This window comes from Lepisosteus platostomus, chromosome 3 (assembly GCF_059453375.1).
Source record: "Lepisosteus platostomus isolate fLepPlt1 chromosome 3, fLepPlt1.hap1, whole genome shotgun sequence".
NCBI classification, from domain to species: domain Eukaryota; kingdom Metazoa; phylum Chordata; class Actinopteri; order Semionotiformes; family Lepisosteidae; genus Lepisosteus; species Lepisosteus platostomus.
This window is the reverse complement of record NC_142613.1, coordinates 36,645,778-36,671,594: the sequence shown is the minus strand read 5'-3', so window position 1 is coordinate 36,671,594 and position 25,817 is coordinate 36,645,778. Positions and strand designations below refer to the sequence as shown.

The window sequence follows — 25,817 nt, the reverse complement described above, 5'->3', positions numbered from 1 at the left end:
ATTAGTTGGGCAGCACATTTTTTTGTAATCCTCAATACGTTTTTTCTCCCATTCATTTTTAAAATCAAGTCTAGTAAAGAAAGCCCTTTGTAGCACAATATTGCAGAAAGTTTCAAGAAAATAATCATTTTAAATGAATGGAAATGGTTCATGTTTTTGTAGAATGCTATTGTATCAAATGATTACTGAGTATTTATCATGCTCATACAGTGTACCAGTTCTTTCTTCTAATGTTTTTCTCTGCTGCTGTATGTCAGTGTCCAAAAAAGGAAAAAATAAATAAATGAGAAAGCTATTACATATTACTACTGCCCTTTAGTAAAGGGATCTTGCCTTAGCAAGTGTTTCAATAGTGTTTTCCCAAAAATAAACAAAAATACTAAACAAAAGATTAGATACTACAGAGAAATTTACCACACAGGAAAAACTACATGATTTAATTCCGAATTGCAGTTTCAGTTAGCTTGATAAGGCCAAATGGAGCAACCAAATTTAGATGAAGATCACTGAGACTTTGTCTTAACAATAGGCTGAATGTAATGTACCCTACAATATGTTTATGAACAAAACATCTGAGGTGCATTAAAGCCATGACTACAAAGAACTGTGTATTGTATTATTTTGAAACAAAACACAGTCTAATCACAGGCTACTGTAGCTTTCCTCCAAAGCTCACAAATATCTGTAATCTTATGGAAAATCCTATCATAAAGCACCCAAAATCCAGTGCTATATTCATATTCACACAAATATTCTCTTCAGAGAGCACATTCCATTCACAGACTTTAACATATGCTTTGTAAAAGATCAGATAGATTTGTTATTTGTCACAGTTTCAAATATATTGCCTTCTGTAGCAAAAATCATCATATAGCATGAGGTCTGGGTATTGGACCTTGTATTATATCCATTTTTTCAACTTGTGCATTCCCTGTTTGTATCAGGAAAATGAAACGGGACAAATTCAAACAGCACTGTGCTCACTGATAAATGTGTTCTTGAGGCTAGAGAGTCATTCTGAAGTGTGAATATATACAGGGCACCTGACTGTATATCATTCCATTCATACTACTGCTCCAAAAGCCAGTGATTGACACAGAACACCACGTGGTTTATCCATTATACTGCTGCACCTGGATTTATCTAGTTTTATGGTGAACTGCTGGCACCATTTATTTATCTTTAACATCCCATGGTATTTTTTTATGATCAAAAGACACACGTGGTACTTTAGCACTGTGACCATGGGGGAACTGTGGTTTTCACTGCAGAGTAAAACAACCTTGTTAACAGTAGAAAAAAAAGAAGACAAGCTATAATTTTCATTTTGTTTTTTTTTTCATGCTTTACAAATTCTGAACAAAATGCTAAAGTTGCAGTTTTAAATTGTTTTTAAGAATGAGTACAACTCTGCATTTCACAGACTCTGATCTATTAAGTGAATTCAAAGTTAACTCTGCAGAAATTACATTCATTTGGATCAGTTACAGTACATTCATTTTATATCAATAAATGGGTCTGTAACCAAAATTAGTTAAAAATTAATGTTAATATTAAATGATTAATTTTAGATTGAAACTTCCTAACCATGCACAAAGACAGTGTGAAGGTCTGTGATATTTAATACACATCTGTGAGACAAGTGTAGCATATGCACAGCTAAGGCAATGCATTGTTTCTTAGAACGTCTAACCACAGCGGAAGGTTTTATCATTTCCATACCTTTGCCTTCCATTACATTAAAGAGTGACTAGAGGAAGCACAGCAAGGCAGGTGCAATATCTTTTTTATTGGTCCACCTCTATACGTGCTTTGCATATAATGTCCTGCAAGAATTACTTGACACCACAACATATACTGAAGCACATGGAATATCAAAGATAGTTTGTTACACTTTTTTAAACAGTCATACCCCACATACACTAAATAAAATTATTTTCTGCATCACATTTATGATGGCAGTAGAGATTTATCTTATTTCTATTCATATAAAACGTTTTCCCCCATAAGAACAACTGACAATAACATTTTATCTTCATTAACTAGTTTTCTCTAAATCCAAAATGAGTGATACTTGATGCAATCTGTAGTGTTGTTTAAAGATTAATAAAGTAATATTCCAAGTACACCTTATTAAAAACTTCATTTAAAAAACAGAATCCTATACTTCTACAAATATTAAAGCAAAATACCTTTTTGGTTATGAAATGTTAACTGGAAAGGAAAGTTCACTGCAAAACAGAACATCATTTGATTGCTTTGGGCGTTTAGCTTGAGGCATCTGTTATTGGGCTTTATTAATTAAAGTGTGTGACACATCGTTACTGAACCTTTCAGTTTAGAATCACATTCTGTAACAAGAAAGATTCTACCATAATGAGGGAAAGCAATTTATTGCAAACCACAAACATGTCATAGACCTATCACAGAAGCTGCCAACAAGAATATCCTGAAGTTTGTAAAAATATTGGTGATGCTTTTCTGCTTGAATGAAACCAAAAATATAGTGCCATTACTCCTTCATAGACACTATACAACACGATACTGTATATCTATATTCTTAATCCTTTATAACAATTTGTGGATGTTTTCTAGTCAAAATATCAGAGCAGAGCTTTAGGTAGAGAGAACACAGGTAAACATGATGGAAGACAGTATGAAGGACCTTAGAGCAGATGCAGCTCAGTATGAGTGGTACTGGTATGTTTCTGTAAAATCATTGCGGAATGGTTATTGTGCTTGTTGTATCATGTTGTATAGTATTTATAAGGGACTTATGGCAGTTCTTCATCCTCATTAAAGTAAAGTGTTACCAAAATGTTAGATTAGAAAATTAAATTAATGCTCAAACAAAGTGTCATCTCAGAATGAAAAGCCTGCGAACCCAAATGTATCTCTAAGCAATAAAGATAAAGGGTGCATTGCTTGAGTTAACACAGGAAGCCTAATTTTGCTCCTTGTACTAAATACTGTAGATAGCATCAGCTCACCCAGTTGGCAGACACAGTTTCAGAGAAAAACCAAGCCTGGCCTCGTGATCACTGCTGGTTTCCTTTTTCCTGTACAGTTAGAACATGCTGATCTCAATGGACCTGGCGCATATTTCCAAGTTTCTCAATAAGGCCAAAAAGGGAAGCGTCTTTGACATTTCTAAATCTTCACTGTAAAGATACATAAAATTAGCATTATGAGCTAGTCCGGATACTTCTTGTGTTGGACAGGGCACACATCTCCACAAAAACAGTGGTTAGCCACAGGTGTTATTATTGCAGTGCTTCTAACCTACACAACTAGTTTCATTTTGACAAATCCACAATGCTGTTGGGTTGATAACCTTTCTTTAATGCCAAGCTGGGGTTTGCCAAGGCTAAATCTTGCACATATTGCCAAGTTTAATAAGGAAAGATCAATCGGGATTTAAATTAGAGCCAAATTAAGGCTAAACGATGGTCTTTTTATCAGGTGTAAATGCAAATCTATATTTGATCAAAAAGGTTGTAAACTCATTATAATTGAGACAATCCTAAAATAAACACTCACTTTAAGGTACTACAGCAAATTATTAAAAATAAAAATACATTAAAATTATGGTTATAACATGCTTGAAGTAAAATTTCCATTAAGTTGAAAATAGGAAAATCATGAATTTACAGACAATGTTTTCCTGCTTGGGCATTGTTGGAATAACAAACAAAAAACACTTTACTTTCCTTTCTTTGTATAGGTAGAACAGACAGAAATATTCAAAAAGTTGCTTTATGGAAAAATTGGGACAGATTATTCATCAAAGTGTATTGGAAGTCTTTGTCATTACATTTTCTCTGCACAAAACTTTACCATCATGGTTGAAAAAATATTCTACACACCGACCATAACAGCAGTTCCCTCCTGTGAATATTCTGTATTGCAGGAACTACTTAATGGCATTCATTCCCCGTAAATGAGAAATCATTATAGAATTAAAAAAGAAAGTGCTTTATTGTAGTGGAAGTAAAGATGTTGTAGTTGACAAACAAACATATATATATATCCTGTGTATTTAAGTACATATATACATACAGTTAAATTGTACACATTATACTAAACCAAACAAAAAATACTGTTTAAAAAATACAACATTCAATACAGTTAGATTGACAATATACAGTATAGTTATTATGTGCATATATTTTGTTTATTTACATAGCTTTTAGGTGTCTATAAGGTTTTCTTTTTTACAAGTAGTTTAAGTGATAGGATAGCATTCAGGCTTCAGGTTTTCATCATATAGTATAATGATTTCAACTAAAACATTCCGCACAAGATAAACATTTACAGTGCATACAAAATGAAAGAAGGGTATTTAAACATAGGATTCTTTTGCATAGGAAATCTCCTCAAATAATGGCTGGCTACATCTGCGGCTGACTCTTTCAAGTCTAGTTCTTGATATGGATTCAGACATGGCTCTCTGACGGAAAGTGCTTGTGTGTTCAGTTACAACAGGCCCATGATTCTCACTGTCTTTTCCCTGTGCATAGCAGTCACTGAACCTGTTGATGGAACATGGATAAAGGAGATCCTCAGTTAATGAAGAGGGCCTTCTGTTTATGGACATCTTCCTTCTAGCATCCTGAACTGTCAGAGACTTGTATTCAGGGGGAGCAGGGGTGGTTCCACTTTGAATAGCCTGCTCATAAGATGGGGGATTGCTAGGTTTTCTGCTGTCGACATGTCGAAACACTGCACTGGGTGACACCGTGCGAGACTGGGGCTGTGGGTCTGCAGGTTCGGCTTCATTTTGGGAGTCCTCTTGGAGAGTGTCACAAGAAAACTGGTTTTCCTTCTGAGAGTCTCTCTTGAGACTGCTCCTGTTGAAGTTGGAAGGGCCCCAGCTCTTGGCCTTGAAAAGGGGCTTCTTTTCATTCCTCACACAAAAGGACTGGGAGTGTTTCTTAAGGTCTTTTTCGGGCTTCTCGCTGTCCTCAGCAGCCTTGGCAGAGAAAGACTGGTGCCTTGAGAAGAAAGACTTCTTGGGGATGGATGGGGATGCCAGTGGCGAGCTGGTGAATACAGAGTTCTCAGAAACTGTGGAGAAGGAGCTTTCCAAGGAGCAAGTAGAAGAACCTTTTGAGGAAGGTGTCTTGCATAGTTCCATAGTCAAGCTGCTGCTTAACTTCAAGCAGGACAGTGGTCTTCTGTCCCCAGAATGATGCATAAGAAAGGAATCATCGGAGTTCTGTTTTTTAAGGGGCTGGTCCTCAAAGCTGAGATCATCTCTTTCCACGGAGAAATCATCATGACTCCTGGCAAGTTTGTGAGTCTTAAGTCCTCCAGAAGGGAGAATATTAGGCTCTGAACACCTTCTGTTAAACCTCTTGAGTTGTGTAGGACAAGTTCCAATGGCTGTTCTCTCATCTTCACAGACTGAAGAGAGAGGGCTGGCAGAAGTCTGCTCCTGGTCATCCTCCTCACCCCTCTCTGATAGTTGCTTCCTAGCATGGTCCCCAAGGTCTCCATCTGCATCAGTGCTGTCATATGCAGAGTCATGCTGATGTGATGATAGCGTATCTGAAGGGAAAAAAATGATTTAATATAGAGTTGGTCAAGGTTACATACACTTATTTTTTTCTTCCTAGAAATACAAATTAAACTATCAATCATGCAATGTATTGTATATGAAACAAGAATCTCAGTTTTAAAATGGAAAAATTAGAAAAAAAGATTGAGCTGTACTTTTTTTTAAACTTGAACCATTGTTGGTTCGTGTCTTTACATGTTTGAACAATGTGTTTTATATTAAGCTAAATATAACTAAATGAATGAAGCTTTAGTCTGACCTACAGAACAGTAGTGCCAGCAGTAAATTTTACCTGAGTTATCAACCAACTCCTCTTCAGGGTCTCCGAGAAGTGACAAGATGTGTTCTCCAAATATTTCACAGCAGTTCTCAATCATAAACTGAGTCAGGGTTGTTACCTGTGAGAAATAAAATTACAGCAAACAGCCATTAGCGTTCAGCAAAGTCACTTACTGGCTAAAACAAAACAGCAATAATTGGAATGTACCTGATACTGTTCTATGTAATTGTCCTTGAAATTAATATTATATTTAAAAAAGGTTTTTCCATCCAGCACAATTAAAAAATAAAGTCTATGCCATATTGAAGAAAACTTTTTAAAGCATTGAAACTCTTATAATGAAATTAGCACTTTTGCTCTCTTGTTAAGATCTCAATATGGACTCTTACTGTTAATATTAGTCTAGGATGAATTCCATAGCTTCCAAGTATCTTTTGACAGCTTTTACTGACAGCTTTTGTGTAGGTCTGCAACCTAAGCAGCTTCTTTAACAAAAGGTCATCTTCCTGTTGTCCTGCACAGCACAGTCACTCACCTTTTCTGTCATCTCTTTCTGGGCTTGAAGGGGCAAGTTACTATCTAGCAGCATGTTAGGCGCGATGCAAACTGCCAGGTTTTTAGCGTCCATCCTATTGATCTCTGCATTCTTACTGATGTGGTAGAGCACACACAGAAGGTGCTGCAGCAGAACAATGTTGGGCCCTGGGAGTTTGGCTGCAACCCTAGGAGATGAAACAAAACAAAAAGTAAGTCAGCTGCATCATGTTCCGTGCAACTTCCTCTTTTTTTTACAGAAACACCAAAGAAAGAGGAACGCTAGGTGTTCACTGAAGTACTGCACTTCCTAATTTAGTCAGTCTTGAAAAATCCATTGTAAAGTCCCTGTCTGTCTCTTAACCCCAAGTCTACAAATAGAACTTATTAGAATAAGTATAGACCCAGAGGGTTTTGATTACTGTTTGAGGGACATTTCTATTTGATCCCACTTGACATTTCACACTTACAGTTTTAGTTCTTCATGTTTCTCTTCAACACTGTTCTTCTCTACAGCTGTCATCCAGGAGGGAGACAGTTCTGTCCTCAGCAGGCCATTCGGGATGTGTCTCAGGAAATCCTACAATCAATGCATGCATTTCAAATCATGTAACTTGGTAAAAGGTAAAAAAATATATAACAGAACTGACATAACAGTGTCATTTGTCTATTATTTATTACTTAGTGAAACATAAAATGTGCTGTAGAACATCATCCAGTGGTAATTCCACTAAATGTAAATAATTGTTTTATGTTACTTATGTTCTGTCTTTGGGTTAATGGTGTAATTTACAACTGCTAAGAGGTTTAGCAAGGATAAAATGGAAAAGGGATCCTTTTTCTTAATATTGTACTGTTGAATGCATAAAGAAGAGTAAATGATTTATTTTTACCTTTAAGACAGCAGCAAGTAGTATTATTGGCTTTGGCTCCAAGTCAATCTCTGTTCCAGCATTTAGCTGCTCTTTGATCTCTTTGCAAGCTTTGGCATTCCCAGCTTTCCTGAAAATGCCCTCAGTGGTTGTGCCTTTCTGCAGTAGCAGAGTGAGAATGTCCTAGAAATTAAGCAAAAGAAAATAACGTGAGATAAAGAGTTCACCAGTGAATCTGCTTTGTGTAAATCATCAAACACGCTAATACAGTATATAATGGATACAGTAGAGACAAGTGCACATTGGTCCATAAACACCCCTCACAGAAGTCAGCTTCTGTCAGAAAGCAATGACTGTAACTTAATTTTGGGGTGTTGGGGTTCCGTCCACGTATAAAACACTACAATTATTGCAGAGAATAATTGAATTATTGCAGAGAATAATACATACCATGATGGGCTTGGGAGGTTTCTCATCCTCAGCACAGATGTCAGACAACTGCCGTCCAAACACAGGAATGTTCTGGTCAGGGTCTGAACGATTGGAAGAGTTGGACAGTGTAGAACTCCTCCTTTGAAAGGGCCAATTCAAAACCTTCTTCCTTTTCTTGTTGTTTTCTGCTTTAAAACACAGAACAAAATGTTAGTTGTTTAAAACATACTGGCGGTGCATTTCATACATTTATCTAGTTAGCGTTTTCAGTGGGAGCCATGCCTGGGGCTTCCACAGTACCGGAGAAAATCACTTCAAATTACAAGGGAAATAGTTGTATCATGTGCCTATTATTGAAGCTGTATACCAAAGCTGAACAGCTGGGCCTCCAAGCTAAACAATGTTTTTTTCAGATAAATTAAAGCTAAATCCAGTTTCAGAATTTTACTGGTTGATCAAAACATGAATGACAACATGTGTAAGCACAAGGTCTTGTTTTCTGTTGCTTGTTTTGTTTGTTGTGTTTTTTATAGTATCTTCAATACACAGCTATGTCTGTGTTTTTTCAAAAATGCATATAATGCTGTGGAGGGCTTAACCACAAACGTGGCCACAGACAGGATCTGAAAATTTTGAACTCACCAATCGTTTGGCATGTTCCATCCTCCATGTCACATGGCGTTGGCGAGTGGCATGTTTTGGCATCACCCTGGAGATGAACACATGTGGTCAGGCCCACCACGCCCCATGTATGAGAACAAGACATGAGCTGCTAACTGAGGCTCTGCTAATTCTCCATTTTACGGTCTGCATGCTGCCCCCACGTGATACTCTACATTCAAGCTGTTTCTCGCAGCCTATTCACACAAGACAAGAACCCCAAAAGAACCTGTAAAACAGTTTTTTCTTTTTTCTGATGATCTTGCCTTTACACATTCATTTAATGAAGTACTTGTGCAGTCACAGTACACGATGCCAAGGTTCTCTCTTAGCTATCAAATCTATCACTAAACAAAACTAAATCAAAGCCAGTGTATCATTTGTTACAGTAAATATGGGAAAAAATACTTACATCCAAACCCGATTCGATGAGTGAATCCATATTGCCACCACTTAGTGTTTTAAACTATAAAAACAAACCAAAAAAAAGAAGATAAGTCAACATATCTAAGCTCTATGACAGTTTTAGAAAAAATCTCACATTTAAAATAGAGGGATATGACTGAAGGAGAATGTGGGAACTTACTGCAGTGCTTCCACTTAAGACCTTCATGAGGATATTTGTTGTTGGTACTCTGAGAACTTCGTTGTCCTTTGCTTCTTTAATTTTCCTAAGACAAGATGGAATAATTCAGTCATTCACTGCAGAATCCTCAGCATGCTAAAAGCCATGTGTAAAGCATGACAAGATGTGTTAGTGCCTGTAAGATATTAGCCTGGAGCAGTGGTTAGAATTCTGTGCTTGTAGTTAGAATTTGTGGGTCCAATTTCCAGGTGAGAAAGAGCTGTGGCATCCTTGAGAAAGATACTTCACCATAATAGCTCTGGTAAAATATGCTACTGTGTAAATGGGTGAAAATGTAAATTGCTTTACAGAAAAATCTCAGTGAGGTTGATTAATAATTAGTTTTTGTTTTTTACTGGGTCCCTGTCTACTCATTACAGGTGGTTCAAGTTTACAAATGGAACAGGTGAAATGATAACTGCACTACACAAAATTATAGGTGCACTAAACATGTGGGTTGATATGCGGGAGTGAGTGTGTTTTGGTATGACAATTTGCACAGAAACAGTGTACTACCAATATCACAGATAAAAATAAAAAATAATTTGTAATTTGTTACTATGGTTGACAATTATTTTATCTGTAATACAACTCCACTGTTCATTTCCCACAATGAATTGGCATGAAGAACCTGCATTAAAAATATGTACTTAAAGTGTACTTTAAAAAGAAAACCTTCTCGTATATGAGGGTAACTTTCAGTTGACTTATACATAATAAATCTTAATGGACAACCCTAAGAAAATTAGGAAAATCAGTTGTGTGTTGAAAAGTTAAAAAAGACAGAAATGCTTCTCTAGTTAATAACATTTTTTAATAATAAAACACTACTTTATAGCATTTAATAGACTTATTGGTCAACTGTTAAAAATATCGAACTACAACACAAGACAGGACTTACCAGTGAAGAGTATCTAACCAGCGTTCTTTCACCTCAGGGCAGCTGCAGGTGAGAAAACAGCATGATTTTAGTTACTATTCCACAGCAGAAGCAGAGAGACACTAAACAGAGGAGGCACAAGGCGCGCTGTATTAAGGGAGGAGGTGGGGGTGGTGGAAATTCTCAGAGTAATGGAGACAGGAAGCAGCATCACGGACTCTCACTGAAAACACCTAGACTTCCCATTTCCTTATTGGGCAGCCGTCTCATTTTACTTTTAGGCTGTGACATGTGGAAACAGTGACATATCGTGCTGTGTTGTCTTAATTCTGCATCACCTGGTTGGCCACAGTGAGGTGAGACCAGATAAATACACCACACTGTAATCAGATGTAAATGTTACAAACTGCTCATCAGCCTTAATGTGTTAAGACGGGTAGAAACAACATTTGAATTGTGTTGTTTTTCCCAGCTGAATACTGCATTGTACTGTTGCTGATCATTTGTAAAATGACAAAATTAGTATGCGCTCACAATAATGTTAAGATTTTCTCGTGAGAACCTTGGTTTGTGAGGATGTGAGCAAAAGAAGAAGTTAATCTAAGATAATCTTGGTTGCTCTTAGGTAAAGACCTTTAGAGTCAAATTTTATAGACAGTTTGTGTGCCCATGCAGCCAAGGAAGGCCTTCACAAGAGCTTGACAGTGTGTCTCTGCCCTGTGTTATACTTGTGGCATTAAGATTTGGTTGCAGATGAAACAATTCAGGAGCAAGAGAGTGTCCAGCAACTGCAAGTGCGATTCAGCAACTATAGCTGGTGGGTGTGTTTTGAACTGCCACCACTCTTCATGTAAATAATTTCCTCTCTCATGTGATTTATATAGTGCATTTGTTTTTAAAGTTATCATACTTTGCACCGGTCAATTATACAAATTAATTTACCAAATGTCAGCCTAGTCTTTGTTAGTGTCTACATTATTAAGTATTTTCTCAAATTCTGTTTTATCTACTCCTTCTTTTTATGCATCATTTGCACATTTAATAAGTCTTATCAAATCCAGAACTGCAATGACTCTAAAACCTTCTTGTGATTCTTGTGAAAACCTACCACATGCCTTAGCAGCTGGTACTTTCTTCTCTTGTTACTCTTCTGTTACTTAGTGTTTTAAATCAAAATACTCTGTATAATACAGTGCTGCTATTCTTTGCCACTGTTGCTTGTTTAAAAAGCACCAGGTTAAAGACACCCTTGTTAAAACCCATTAAGAATGATTCATTGAAAATAAGTAATCTAAGAGGTAAAAGATAAGAATGAAATCATGAACATGCAAGTCTTAACTGTACGTTTTCTGTAGAGTTAATGCATGAATGATTGCATTTGTTCAATGGAGATACACTTTCTGTGATGAAGCACTTCCTGATATTCACCCGGCTAACATAGCTAATTTTAAAAACAGGAAGAAATCAAAGAGCAACTTTATTTTTTTTATAGATGCATTTGGGTACCTACTCAAAACACAATAATCACCATTAAAAGGAGAGATAATGGAGAGGGAGGCTGCTCAGGAATCCAATTGCTTTTCTAACCTTTAACACACTGAAATGAAATAAATTGAACAAACTGCCATATCACATTTATAGTTTTTGACATGCTAGAAAGTCATGCCAAAATGTATTCAAAAGTGAACTCTTGCTGTTTGTCCTTTCTTCTTTCCCTAAGACCTCAGGATATTTTTTTAGTTGGTCAGCAGTTATCAACTTCTAGCTTGTGCTCAGGTCTCGGAAATCTAGCAAGGCTGTGTTATCAGTACTGGGATGGAAGATGGTGTCAGTCTTGCCTCTGGACCAGAATTTCCTGAAACCATTGTCCCAGTGGATGGTATGGTGGCGCAGTGGTTAGCAATGCTGCCTCTCAGCTTTGGGGCCCAGTGTAAAATTCTGGACCTGGGGTACTATCTGTGTGGAGTTTATATGTTCTTCCTGTGTTTTTGTGGGTTTTCTCTGGGGACTCCAGTTTCCTCCCAGTCCAAATACATACTGGTATATTAATTGGCTTCCGGAAAAATCATCCCTGGTGTGTGTCTGTGTGTGCCTTGCAATGGACTGACATCCCATCCATAGTATACTCTGCCTTGCATCTGCTGCTTTTTGGGTAAGGCTCTGTCTCAGCCCTGAATTTGATAAAGCACTAAGAAAATGAATGGATGGAAATATCCCAGTGTAGTGGCATGCAGGAAGACCATATGACTCTGTTTTGAGACAGGACAAGATTTTACATATTTGAGTGTATCTGCTTTTTGAAGTACTTTAGGTAAAGATCTTTTTAGAATGCAATCCCTGAAAGGTAGTGAAGCTGTACTAATATATCACCCAATAAATGACTGAAATTGCATGTATTCATAGCCTTAACGTAGTAAAATATTTCCCTCCAATTAGTTTAAACAGATCAACACATGATGTACAGTATGTGGATAACAATATAGGCAAGTGCAGCCTCACTGATCATATGAGGATGTGAGTACAAGTTGGGTAATTGTTGTTTAATGACGTTGCTGAAACAAGAAACAAGAGTATGATATCCAGCAAGTTGGAGAAAAGTAGGACAAAATATCCAGTTTGAGACCATTACATTTATGCATCTAATACTGTACATTTGCCTAGCTCTTGCTCACACTGAAAATAATTATCACAGTTTCACAGATCGGTCTATTACCTCTATTATGCCATAGTAAAAGAACATAAAAAGGATTAGTGATCATATGTAATCATTAACAAATCAGCTGCTTAGAGTTTTTGTTTTAGCTTCTTTTGTTTCTGTTGCACAGACACTATTGTTATTAGGGACAGTAAGCATTTTGTCCTTTTTAAGAGATTGGAGGCACCATTGTTCATGATATAGATTCTGTAAGCATGTGTGAACCAGTCTGTGGCACTAGCAAGCATTTTCAATTTTCCTCCTCAAATTGATTGCCCAGAGACAGATCTCGAGACAACAGATTCAATGGTTTGCTCTGCATTTCTTGAATTAGCTGCTGTGGTCTTGTGATAGCTCAAATGCGATTCCAGTTTCATTTCTCCTTTGAGGTTTGAAGCTGTTCCTGTTTCTTCTAAAACATCCCATTGAATTGCCGCAGTTGTATCAAGTAAATTCCATTACCCTGAACCTGAAGGTGATGTTGAAAAAGGTTAAAAAGTCCAAATACGTTCACATTTAGTTGTGAAAAAATGTACAAATCATTGAAATTACACTGACATTTGTTATTAACACTTGATACTGTTTTTATTGCTAGAAAAATGTAATTACAATAAATGACGCACACCACTGAAAAAGAAAATGTCAAGAAGATAAATGTATAAATTAGTCACAGATAAACTGTAAATGAATATCACAAGTGTGCAGAACAATTCCTATTGATGTACTATTTAAAGCATTCTATTGATTTTAAAAGGGAACTTTATGCACTTATAACTGAAATCGTAATATTTGATTAGTTTACATGTGAGGTTGTGGTTCTTACCTGAATGAAATAACACAGAAATTGCTTGGCCAGGCAATAAGAAAGGCAGTTCTTGGGTTAAAGACGACGGCATCAGTCTTCTCCTCACTTGAGGCCAGCCAGAGCTCACTAAGGTGTACTCTGTGCTTCAGCCTGTAGCTTGTATTGGATCTGCATGGAAATACAAAACCTCTGTTTGTCACTTGTCACTTCTTCTCCACATAGTTAATGTCCTAAGTTGTTGATGATGATGTTATGCTAGCATGGCATTTAAGAGCCCATTTCCTTAAGTTCAGTATCTCTGTACAACTGTGTTGTTACTATGTGTGGCATAAAGTACACCATTGAGTCTCGGAATAGCTGATATACAATAGAGTTCATTCAGTAACCAGAAAGATGGAAAAGATAAAGGCTATCCAATCACAGGGATAACAGCTTTACAATTTATTATACTTCAGTACTTTGAATTGAAGAAAAGTTTGCAGACAATTGGGATGTGTTGGTATGAGCACAGAAAACAGGAACAAAACAACAGTACAGCAGGGGTTTCCCACACTCTAGTGATGAAAACGGTTCTGATGTTTATATTTGAATCAGGAAAGGGTCTCATTTCAAATACAATTTGCACTGCTGAATTTTTTGTTAACCTAAAATACTAAATTTAATTCCCACTGTGTTCCTTGTCCTATGTGTTGCTGATCATGTTGAAAAGACCCCTGAGTTGACTTAGTTCATTTTAGGATTTTGAATACCTGACATTGTGCTCTCTGTGGTGGTTTGACATCAAAAGAATTGCCCACCTTCTATTGTGGATCAATATGTCTGTGAACCATTTTGAGCTGATGATGGACGTTCTCATTTCTCAGTCTAAATTTTACAGGATGAATGGAAATTAATACCACAGGCTGATATTTAAAATTAAACAACAACTTCTATTTCTTGCCTTATATATATACTGTAGATATTGAAGTTACAGATTGAATAATTTTGTTTTAAAAAAATATGCTTTTTAGCAGCACTTTAAATTGTCTATTTACTTCTGACCATAGCTTTAAAAGTTCCCTTAATATAGCATCTTTCCATCCATTTTCTGACCACTTCTTCCACTTAAAAGTGATGGTGGATTCACCCTGGATGGGACACCAGTCCATCACAGGGCACGCACAGACATAAACAGAAACATGCGCTCACTCACACCAAGGGCAATTTTCCCAGAAGCCAATTAACCTACCAGCGTGTCTTTGTACTGTGAGAGCAAACCGGAGCACTCTAAAAAAAGGGAACACACATGCAGACAACATCCAGAATTGAACCCTGGACCCCAGCACAGCAAGGTAGTAATGCAGCAATGCTAACTACTGCACCACCCTCTTCAGATAGCAAGCTTTGTTAATTGTTGTAACATTTTAGTATAATTTTCACTACATTATATTGTTGTTCTTAAAATTGTTTCGTTCCACATGAATTTAATTTTTTACACAAGCAGGTTTTAAGTGCTGCATACATTTGCAGTTCTCATACTTACACTAGGGGAAAAAGATAAATACAAATGCCTACAGTAATCTGATTGAGAGTTAAAGAGGAACAGAATTAAAAAGACCCTGCAGCCTTTGAGCTGACTAATATTGTAAACCATCAAATCCAAGATGTTACTGTGATGGTTAAGCAATTAATTAAAATGAGTGTTATCATTGCTTCTTGTGTTAGGACTTTACAAAATAAGCTTCTAAGAATTTTTTTTGTTTTGTTTTCAAACAGCTAATACCTTCAGAGTAACTGTGGTCATTTTCCTCTTAAGCCACAGTTATTCTTCACTGAAATAAATGAGCTGCCAGGAAAGATTCCATCCCAAGCCTGCTTTCGATGCAAATAGTTTAGTAATAGTGAACAACAAGATATGCGATTTGTACTTTCCTCAACAGAAAGAGCTATGTTCAGCTACATAAATCCACGCATGAGTAATAGTGTTTCTTTGAGGCCTTCCCACATGTGACAATCAGTGTAGGAGGTTAGCCAAAAGACAGAAGAGCATAAGAGCTTTACAAGACAAACTGGATCCGACATGTGATAGAAGGAAGAGCTGTTACTTCCCAAAACAAAACAGAAAGTGTCAGCACTCTTCAGTGCTTTTCCTGCTCTTAACTTTTTGGCACTACATAAATGAGGTCACCAAAACAGTGTTTCTTGGTAAAGACATTGATTAGAGAGCTAACCAGTTTTATAGTACATTCTTTCAAATCACTGTAGTAGTCTCCTCTGCTTAATCAGTTGAATTTAAAAATTGAAATGTCTTTTTCCAGTGTTAGGTTACTCTTGTGGATTTTATATGTTATCGTCTGATTCTTTTCTCTGCTTATTTTTAAGACTTTTAAATCAGACCTACTTGTGCTGCAGCCATAATCCATTCAAATTTGGAAGACCTAACAATTTGGAATTGCAGAACCAAGACACTACTAATTTTGTAGCTAACATAATATATTTAAGTCTTATAGAAGGATCTCATATCTACACTACCTATATTACCAAGGGTCTGAAGAACAACTGCCATTAAAATGCAAGGATAGAAAAGTAAGCCTTGAAACAATAATGTATTTCAATGAAGAGGGCTTCAGGTAGAGTAAATACAGATTCCCAGGGTACTCTGAATTAATACTTCAGCTCAGCAGAAACACCCAAACCATGGCTTAAATATGGACAGGTGCAAAATTTTGCAGGAACTTGCAGATCATATATCAAAATAGATGGTATTGAACTAGAAACTGCATGATCTAGGGATTTGTGTTGGCCCATCACATTCTTGAACTATACAATACATAACCATAGGAACATAGACCAAGGAACACAAGTGGAAATCAGGTTTAGGAGCATTCAAGGTGGAAAACAGAAAACAATTCTGTCAAAGGTTTGTAGGAGTCGTAGAAATGTAGCAAATGGGAGGAAGATGTTCTTAACGGATTCCATTTGTTCATTTGCTTCCATTCTTGTTGTAAAAATGAATATTTAGTGACAGCAAATTGCAAAATGCAAATGGAAGCCATCTCCACCCATGGTGGGGTAAGTGTGTGAAACAAAATATTCCCATTTCCTTGAGATCTTTAGTGCCCTAACTCAAAACTGTACCAAGATTAAGTGGACTGCAAGAGCTAAAAAAATATCACTGTCCTAATCCCTCTACAGTTTCTTCAATATCCAACATAATAATAAGAAAATAATATTTTGCAAAGCACATGAAAATAAGATGGGAAAATGCAGAAAACATTTTTTAATTTCATTTGATTTTCCATTCTGGGGTAGTGTAATTTGACGATTTCATTAGTTAAGTGTTCAACAACCGGATAATTTAGTTATGTTGACATGTAGACTAAGTTAAATTTATACAGAATTTAGACTTCTGTTTCTTAATTATATATATTATATTCATGAACTTATCTGGCTTTGATTCTGAGAATGTCTGAACCATAAAGTGAAGAAAAAATCCCCCATTTACTTTTCGTCAACTGCAAAGTAAGTCATTGCGAGACTTCTGATGTAAAAACAGTAAGCTTAATCATACCGTTTTCTGTGGAGAGTGATACAATTTGCATGTACTCCAGAACAAAAAAGTTGCCAGCTTCTTAATGTGCTACTTAAAGTAAAACAATGCCTTATATTCCTCTCTTGTTTTCTTAGACCTGTGAATTTTAAAAAGTTAGCCTCTTCCTGCATATTTATGTCGCTCACGCTTCACCACCTACTAACACACCTACAAGTTTTTGACAGGACACCCAGTGGAAAGGAGGTCAGGTCTTGTCAGCGTGGCTGTAACTTTTTGATCTTTGCAAACTGTATTTATGACAGCAGGTGAACACGCAAGAGGAAATTCCACTGCCAGGCTCTCTGGTCAACAGAGTCAGAGCTTATGGAAGCCCACTCAGTTATTCTTAAGGCATAAGAGTTAGTGCAGCTCTGTTTCTTTAACATAAAAAGAAGAAGAAGCCTTTGACTTGAAAATCGGTTTATTTTTAATTCTGAACACTCATTAGAAATTAAACTGAACCTGTCACTCTCTTTGCATTGGCATTAACATACTGTAGAACTTCAATCAGAATAAAATATGGATCTGTGTTCTCTCTTCTACAAATATTTAATTTCCAAAATGCACTGTATATGTACTGTAGGGAAAATCCACACATTGTTTGTTTTTCTTAAAGCTGTGTATTCAGCACTTCCTGTTAGCAAAGAAAAAATGTTATTTTTGTAAAATGAACACCCACTTTTTTCAACAGTTTATTTTTAAATTTTTGAAACTTGGGTGTTTACCTTAATTCAGAAATTCTTAAAATTCCACCCTAAGTGATATGGTTAAACCTGGGGTATTACAGTTAAAAACAATAGAAATCCCCCTTTGAGCCAAAACACGAGACAGTTTTTTGAGTCACCTGTTGCTTCAGTTCAGCAACAGAAGGATTTCCCCATTTCTATTTACAGAATTTCACTCGTTCCCTGTAGTATTAGCCAATAGCACATGGGGAGCTACACTATTCACTTTCAATCTTTTGGAAATAGCCACTGTCGGTTAATGCCTCCTATGTCTACTTCTGTAGCCAAGCAGAAAAAGAAATCTGTGGGAAAATGGAGGTAAAAGGTGGAATTAATCTGTTATTTTTTGTCACAAATTTTGTCACAATGTGTTTATTTCCTATATGTTTTTGTAAAAACCTAATATTATTATCTGCACTGTGCCATTGGACAGTATACAGTATACACCAGTGTACATATGATTATTGGTGATGGACAGAGATGGAGTCTTGAAAGACCACTACAATATAATCCAATGAGCAATGTTGCTTGTTTTTTCCTGTTTCAAGTCAATCTGTATTTTGTCTTCTTTTTATCACAGGTTAACATGTTTGCAATAACATGCTAACCATGAATTTCAACAAAACTTTGAATATAAGGCCATTCTCCTTAATCAAAACATTAATACTATCTAAAAGATATAAAGCTTAGAAAACTTTATGGTTCATGGTGCTGTGAAATTAGTGTTACTACATGCAGCGAGGATATTGTTATTGTAGTGCATTCTCTGTGTCACTTCAGTGCAAGTTATTTGCCTTGAAATTTTTAATTTCTTTTTAGATTCTACAGAATAAACAATATAGAAAATACAGTTATGTAAAGTAAAATTCATTTTAAGTTGGAAGAATGGTAGTGTCATATACCACATCAATGGCGGGTTGTCAGGATGCACACATCCTGGTTTCTGTAGCTTTAAGTGGACTAGAGAGCCCCTGACTCCCACTCTTGAGGGGACACTGATCACCGATCCATTGCAGGAATTATCCCCTGCAATGCTGTTCCTCTCTTTTACATCTGGATGGACTGGGGGAACTGGAGTAAAGTACCTCTTTCAAGGGTACAACAGCAGTGTCTGCCATGGGCACTTGATCTCACAACCTGTCAGTCCAAAGCCTTAACCCACTACACTACACCACCACCATGATGACAGGTGCTTTAAATAAACTCACATTATTTGTATTATTACAATAGAAATGTTATTTTAATGAATCAGGACTGGGAGCAGCTGCCCTCTTTCCAGGCCCTAGAAAGGAACAGGGTCTTCTGGTATCAACTTAATTGGTCTCAGCTACAACTTTTTTAAAGTAAGCGAGGAGTCTGAGCTTTCAGTAGAACCTTGTATGTAAGACGAGTGTAAATCTCCCTGCTCCTGCAAGGCATCGATCTCGGTCTCTGGCGGGCTCTGAGCACACACACCTCCGCCCCTGAGACAGTGGAACAGGATTAGCTCTACGCTCTATGACACAAAAAGACCGGGTCCTCAGCCAGGCCAGAATTTTATAAGGTACCAGTGATGAGTGTTGCTCTACATCACAGAAATTTCAGCTGTACCACATGACCAGGATCTCTGTCATGCCTGACTTTTACAATGTCAAGATTTCAGAGAGGGGCGATGTCACTTCAGTAAGAGACATCAAGTTAGAATTAGACATCTACATACTGTAGAGGCTCTCTGTGAACAGGGGTGAAAATAATTGATATAATTTAGAAAATCCTTACCTTAAGAAAACAGTTAAGAATCAGAAAGTCACCTTCCCTGAGCTGATTTAGATTTAGACTCAAGACTAATATAGACTTTTTTAGAATAATTTTTATGTAACCGGTTATATAAAACCCCTGCCCCTTTGCTTTCCCTATACAGTATATTCCGAACCTTCAATATAATTGTTTAGTTCTACTATAAGAGTAGAACACCTGCTGGAAGAGGTGTTAGTGGGGCCAGCAGGGGGCGCTCACCCTGTGGTCCATGTGGGTCCTAATGCCCCAGTATAGTGATGGGGACACTATACTGTAAACAGGCGCCGTCCTTCGGATGAGACGTAAAACCGAGGTCCTGACTCTCTGTGGTCATTAAAAATCCCAGGGCGCTTCTCGAAAAGAGTAGGGGTGTACCCCGGTGTCCTGGCCAAATTTCCAATTGGCCCTTACTAATCATGGCCTCCTAATAATCCCCCTCTATGAATTGGCTACATTACTCTGCTCTCCTCCCCACTGATAGCTGATGTGTGGTGAGCGTTTTGGCGCACTATGGCTGCCGTCGCATCATCCAGGTGGATGCTGCACATTGGTGGTGGTGGAGGGGAGTCCCCATTACCTGTAAAGCGCTTTGAGTGGAGTGTCCAGAAAAGCGCTATATAAGTGTAAGCAATTATTATTAATTAATTACTATGTCCTCTCATTGTGTATTCATTGATATTTTTTTCTGTCTCTGTAAAGCACTTTGAGATGGCATTTTTAGAGGTGTTATATAAAATACAATGTATTATTAGTTTCCTAAGGTAAATGTAAACCAAAGATTTTCTTACTTTAGTTTGGCAATGACCAGCACGTCGCTGAACAGGAACAAATGTCTCATTTTAGTCTTCGTTCCCTCTGACACCTGCACACACTCATCCAGGATCAGGTCTCCATTCTCATCGGCAAGGCCCAGCACAAAGGGACACTGCTCCACTGACACTGGGCAGAGCACGTTCTCCCTAGGAAACAACACAAGGACAAATAGCCATCAGCACCTTTGTTGTCAATTACATTTATAGATTCAGGGCAGCTTCTTTGTCCTTTTATCACATTTCTTCACCAATGTGTGCTTTATGTGTGATGCTTTGACAGATTCACGTAGATTTTACCCAGCTAAAAGAAAATGCACTTTATCTGTCTAAAGAGAAAAAAAAAGTCAAAGGAGTCTGTGAGGATTAGAAGGTTTCCACATCTAAATGTCATTCCTGAAGCAATCAGTTGCTTCATTAAAACTAATCTAAAGTTTTACAGCATCTTAGGCAGAAATGTTTCTTTAAGGAATCTTGCTAAAAATGCAGGGGACAGCTCTCTAGAGCTGTAGTTGTTGACAGCGTGCTACCATGTTTGGAATTTTACATTTACTGGGTGATGGTGGGGATTGGGGATGGATTGCAGGAAAAAATGAAGAGGCACACAACTAGAAGCTGTTTGGTTTTTATAATCTTTGGACCAACAGCCATGTGAAGTTATTAGCAAATATAAAATATTGTTAAAAATAGAATCTTAAATTCTTGATATAGAGAGCCCTTTTGCTGTAAGAATATGAATCACTTAATTTCTTAGAAATTTAAACACATATCCTGAAATAACCTGAATCTGAAGCTTGATCAATTAAGACAAAGCATATCTTCTATGTAAATAATCCACTTGTGTATCATTGGATCAGCTGAGGACTACTGTGTACCACAACATCTCATGTTTATTTGGAATTTTAATTATTATGCTATGGTGTTTAAATCACTTCTTTTTTCCTTGCTGAACATCCAGCAATTTATTGTGTTTTTCACCTGGCTGTTGATCTTGGGTATATTATAAAATTATAGTTTTATTAAAGCCAGTGTGCAGTGTGATCTATATTTGTACTGACTTGAAAAAATACATCAAAGACAGGAAGTTTATGGCTTTGCCTAGTCTGACTCTCTTGTTCCCGTAAATTGCGAATAAAAATAAATATAGCCATACTTAAAGGTTGTAATTTACTATATGAAGACCTACTGAATATTTACTCTTATTAAAGGGTTTTACAGTATGTACAAGTGAATTGTGACAAAAGTTAAATCTCCAGACGGCTAACATGCCTTGACCACAAACAAACTTAGCAAAGTTAAGATCACACTTATCACACTTCTCAATGCATCCCCTGCATTAGAGCAAGTCGGTTTTTCCCCTTTTGAGGCTGAACTCCCACTCTCCTTGAGCAGTCGACCTTTTAGCAACACAAACAATTCATTTTGGAGAAGCCTGACATCTGTGAGTTTCCCACATTCAGTAGAAGTAAGAACACTCATGTTTCTCTGATACATACTAAGATGGGCTTTCTGTCTAAACATGCTAGTTACATTTCTAGTCAATTCAACATTAGCTTTGTCATCCGATTGATCTGTCACATCATGACAAGTTTTTACACAATGCCTTGCAAAAGAGCTCAGACCCTTGCACAGTTTTCACATTTTGTTGCTTTATAGCTTGCAGCTCTACATTTTGAAACAGCAATTTAATATGTCTTACATACACAGCTTCCTCCACACACTCAAAGTAAAAAGGCACAGATCAGGATAAGGGTATAAAACATTTAAAAAACCCTTAATATTTCTTTGAGCATAGTGAAGTTGATCATTAAGTGGAAGACACCAAAACGCCCTACAGATCATGTTGTACCAGCTAACTGAGCAGCCAGTCAAAGATTAAATTGGTTAGGGAGGCCACTGTGAGGCCAAGGGCAATTTTGAAAGGATTATGGAGTTAAGTGGCCGAGATGGGAGAAAATAGACTAGGGTCAAAGGGATCCTGATCACCCCAATGAAAAAAAACTGAAGAAAAAAACATTTCAAATACCACATGGGGTTTGCAACACAGCACCTACTGTATGTGATAATGCAAGTGTGGCCAGATGAGACACAAATGGAACTTTTTGGTCTGAATGCAAAATATTACATGTTAAACAAACCCAGTGCAGTGCATTAATCAATTGGCCAACACTTACTGTCATGCATGATGGTGGCAGGATTTTTTAAATATTGTTTTATAGTGCTGTGAATCTTCTTAAGACTGATGGGATCGTAGCTGGATCAAAATCCTGGCAAATCTTAGTAAGTAAAACCTGCTTCAAAACAGGGGAAAAATGCATCCTTTATCAGGACACTTTTCCAAAGCACAAGGCCAAAACTACACTGGAGTGGCTTAAGAATTAGAAAATGAATGTCCTTAAGTAGCCAGACTCTGGACTTTAATCCTATTGAGAATTTGTGAAAAGAGTTCAAAGCCAGTGTGTGCAAAGTTGGTAAAGATTGACCCAAAAAGACTTTAAACTATAATAGCTGCCAAAGGTGCTTCCACCTAGTATTGCCTTAATGAGAGATTAATTCTACAATCAACGTAGTTTCGTTCTTGATGTTTCTGTGCCGATTTTGATTATATTTAACTTTTTTTCACCCATAAGAGTGGCTAGTTTGAACAATTAAGTTTCACCCATTCTAATTTTCTATCAGATTCAAGTCAGGCCTTTGACAGGGCAATTTAAGGACATTTTTTTTTCTTATTTAGCCACTCTAGTTTGGCTTTAGGTCATTGTGCTATAAAAGGTACATTTTCCATCTTTAGCAGACTGAGACAATTTTCCTTTAAGATTTGCCTGTAATTTGCTCCTTCTATTTTAACTCAAGTCTGCCCAGTTCATAGTGAAGTGAAGTTGCCTCAGACTACGCTTGGCAGTAGAGAACGTATAGGCTGCATGATACATTGTTTTGGATTTGTTCGAGATGTACAGTAATGCTTTACGTTTAGATCCAAACATTTCAATTTTGTCCAGTGTAACCACAAAATATCACTTAAATACTTTGATGCAGGATAGTATGGTGCTGCAGTGATTAGCATTGCCTCCATGAAACTATAGACCCTGGGTAAAATATTGGACCTGTGGTGCTATCTGTGTGGAGTTTTTATCTTCTCCTCATGTTCATGTGGATTTCTGACGGGTGCTTCGTTTTCCAGCTACCTGCACCTGCATATCCAGGGTCCATCTTGCCTTGCATTTTTTGCTTACTGGGATAGACTCTGGCTCCTCAATGACATAGAATACAGAGTCTCTGCAGTCTCTAAGAATGGACCACACTATGCATGAAGGGATATTCAAAGCCCTTAAAATTTTTATTTCTTTGTCCTGACCTGTGCCTTTCTGCAACATTATCCCTGATTTGTTTTGAAAGCTCCTTGGTCTTCAAAGTTGAACTTTGGTTGATATTCACTACCTGAATGGATAAATTAATACTGAAATCTTTTAAGCCACTATTATTGCATAGAGATTATTCTACCATGTGGCCTTTTTTCAGTAGTTTTGTACACCAGAACCAATTTATATTTGTTATAGCAAAGGGGGGTAAATACTTCTTTCACCCTTAAAAGTATTCGATTTCAGCGTTCAAGTTAGAATTAAAATAATAGATTCAATTTAAAAACATATAAACATCATATGTAATTCAATAAAACAGCACAATTGTGGAAGTGGCTGAGTACTTTTGCAAGGCACTGTGTCATCCTTTCTTAATCTGTGTTGTCAAGATGTGCATGAGAAAACAAATAAAACCAAATTTGAAATAACAGTGAGCAAAGCAAAATTTAGAAGGCAGCTTTCCAATGCAAAAAAACCTTTTCAAAGTGGTTCTCTTTACCTACTCCATTTTAGGTCAAATTTGCAGCTATATGTGGATGAACAAGGTTAATCAAATTTGATTAAAGGCTCGCTGCAGAGCCACGTGATTTTCACAAGGCTGCATGCTGCGTGCATTTTATTTCCCTCAGTGGAAAGGATCCAGCTTTTGCTATATGGAGAGCTGCATTTAAGATTCCTGGAAACACACTGGCAACTTGTTCTACCAGTTATACAGAAACACTTAAGCAGGAACAGACTGAAATCAAATTAACTGAAAATGTCTTGAGAGCCTGACTGATCTCAGTAAGTCAACAAGGTTTCAGTGTCATTTCTCAAACTTTGATATGCCATTTTCAACTCAGAGTCATCTCTTAACCTGTCTCAGCTATTCCAGGTTAACCAGTGCACAGCTGTTCACTTACAAGTGCCAAGTGTTCATTAGGATTATTGTCTCTCTGAAACTGCCTTGATTTTTACCTGGATACGGAGGCGGTGGTTAAAGGCATCTATGCAAAAACATGAAAAAAGTTCAATGTACACCAGGTAATCCACCTACTGACCCACAGTGACCTATTTTTAAGGCAAGAGGCTTTTCGCACTTTGCATATACTGTACATATATACCAGCACATAATCCTCACTTTCACATTGTTGAAATATGCTACTGTATATAAAACTATTGCAGCTCTTTGTTCATTTAGGCTTTGACATTTCAGATTCTTGCAAGAAAAGTAGTCAAAGCATATGTTTTCCCCAATATGGATTAACTTCTAAATTCAGCAGAATTACAGCCCAATTACAGGACATGTCATGAAAATGCCCTTTTCTTTTTTACACTATTTTCATTGGTTATTTTTTTATAAATGGAGCACTGCAAACATTTATGCCTTAATCGGCTTGTATTTGTAAAGAAAAACATTTTGCTTTCCGGAGGCTACCAGGCTTTGTTTAAAACAGAATTATGGTACAATAAGGTACTGTGAGGAAACAGTTCCCTCTGACTAATTAGTCGTTTTTGTGATAAAAGCATGTTCAGTCATTTGAAGTGATGGCCCTGACCATAGAGCATGTGAATGTTTTCCTGTTGCCAGAAGCAGTCAAACACCTGCAATATTATATCTGAATGACTGAACATTAAATAACCCTCAAAAACTAGAATAAGTTCACTGCTTATAGCTCTCATCACTTAATGTGTGTCTACTAATTTATAGAAAAATCTTAATATGACTTAGAGATGTCTTTCAATGATAATTTGGCTTGCTATTATTCACCTATATTTTGATTGTGTTATGTCATAAACCATGACATTTTTGATAGGAGGTCTGAAGGTTGTTTTTGATAAAAAGATGCTTTAAGATACACCAGCTGCATTACGTAGATGCTGTCATAGACATAGATATTGTCTTGAGATCATAGAAAGACACAGGATGATTTATGTACAGTATAAAATAGTCCACAATTGCTCTTTGTGCTTTAGAACTGGAGGTACAATCCTCCTGATCTACAATCTTTGGCTCTATGTTTTGATACACAGTGCCAAGATCTTAAAAGGACACAACTTTTAGAATGTTAGGCTAGAGAAACTAAATGGAAGACATGCATAGTTAGATTTACACATGATTTAATGTTGCTTCTATTTTTGAAAATGAGTCTTTAAATGAAAAATACCCACAGCCTCGCCACTTACATTCTTAAGCCTTATTCTGTTTCTTTTATTTTTGAAAATCAGTCATAGACTACATTTATTCAAAGAGT

General features: G+C 36.9%; 1 protein-coding gene across 2 annotated transcripts in view; it reads right to left on the bottom strand.

Moving 5' to 3' along the window:
• Positions 1-3,951: 3,951 nt before the first annotated feature.
• tagapb (T cell activation RhoGTPase activating protein b) overlaps positions 3,952-25,817 on the bottom strand; it is a 41,510-nt gene continuing 19,644 nt past the window's right edge. Inside the window, exons 3-14 of one of the 2 annotated variants that reach the window (XM_088625493.1) lie at positions 20,204-20,374; positions 13,362-13,511; positions 9,865-9,906; positions 8,925-9,009; positions 8,751-8,804; positions 8,321-8,387; positions 7,697-7,866; positions 7,268-7,429; positions 6,845-6,954; positions 6,376-6,562; positions 5,853-5,958; positions 3,952-5,550 (exon numbers count right to left, since the gene is read on the bottom strand). In XM_088625493.1, coding sequence (XP_088481619.1) covers positions 4,343-5,550; positions 5,853-5,958; positions 6,376-6,562; positions 6,845-6,954; positions 7,268-7,429; positions 7,697-7,866; positions 8,321-8,387; positions 8,751-8,804; positions 8,925-9,009; positions 9,865-9,906; positions 13,362-13,511; positions 20,204-20,374 — 2,512 coding nt within the window. In that variant the 3' untranslated portion in view covers positions 3,952-4,342. The remainder of the gene's footprint in view (positions 5,551-5,852; positions 5,959-6,375; positions 6,563-6,844; positions 6,955-7,267; positions 7,430-7,696; positions 7,867-8,320; positions 8,388-8,750; positions 8,805-8,924; positions 9,010-9,864; positions 9,907-13,361; positions 13,512-20,203; positions 20,375-25,817) is intronic. The other variant, XM_088625494.1, reaches the window with a different exon arrangement.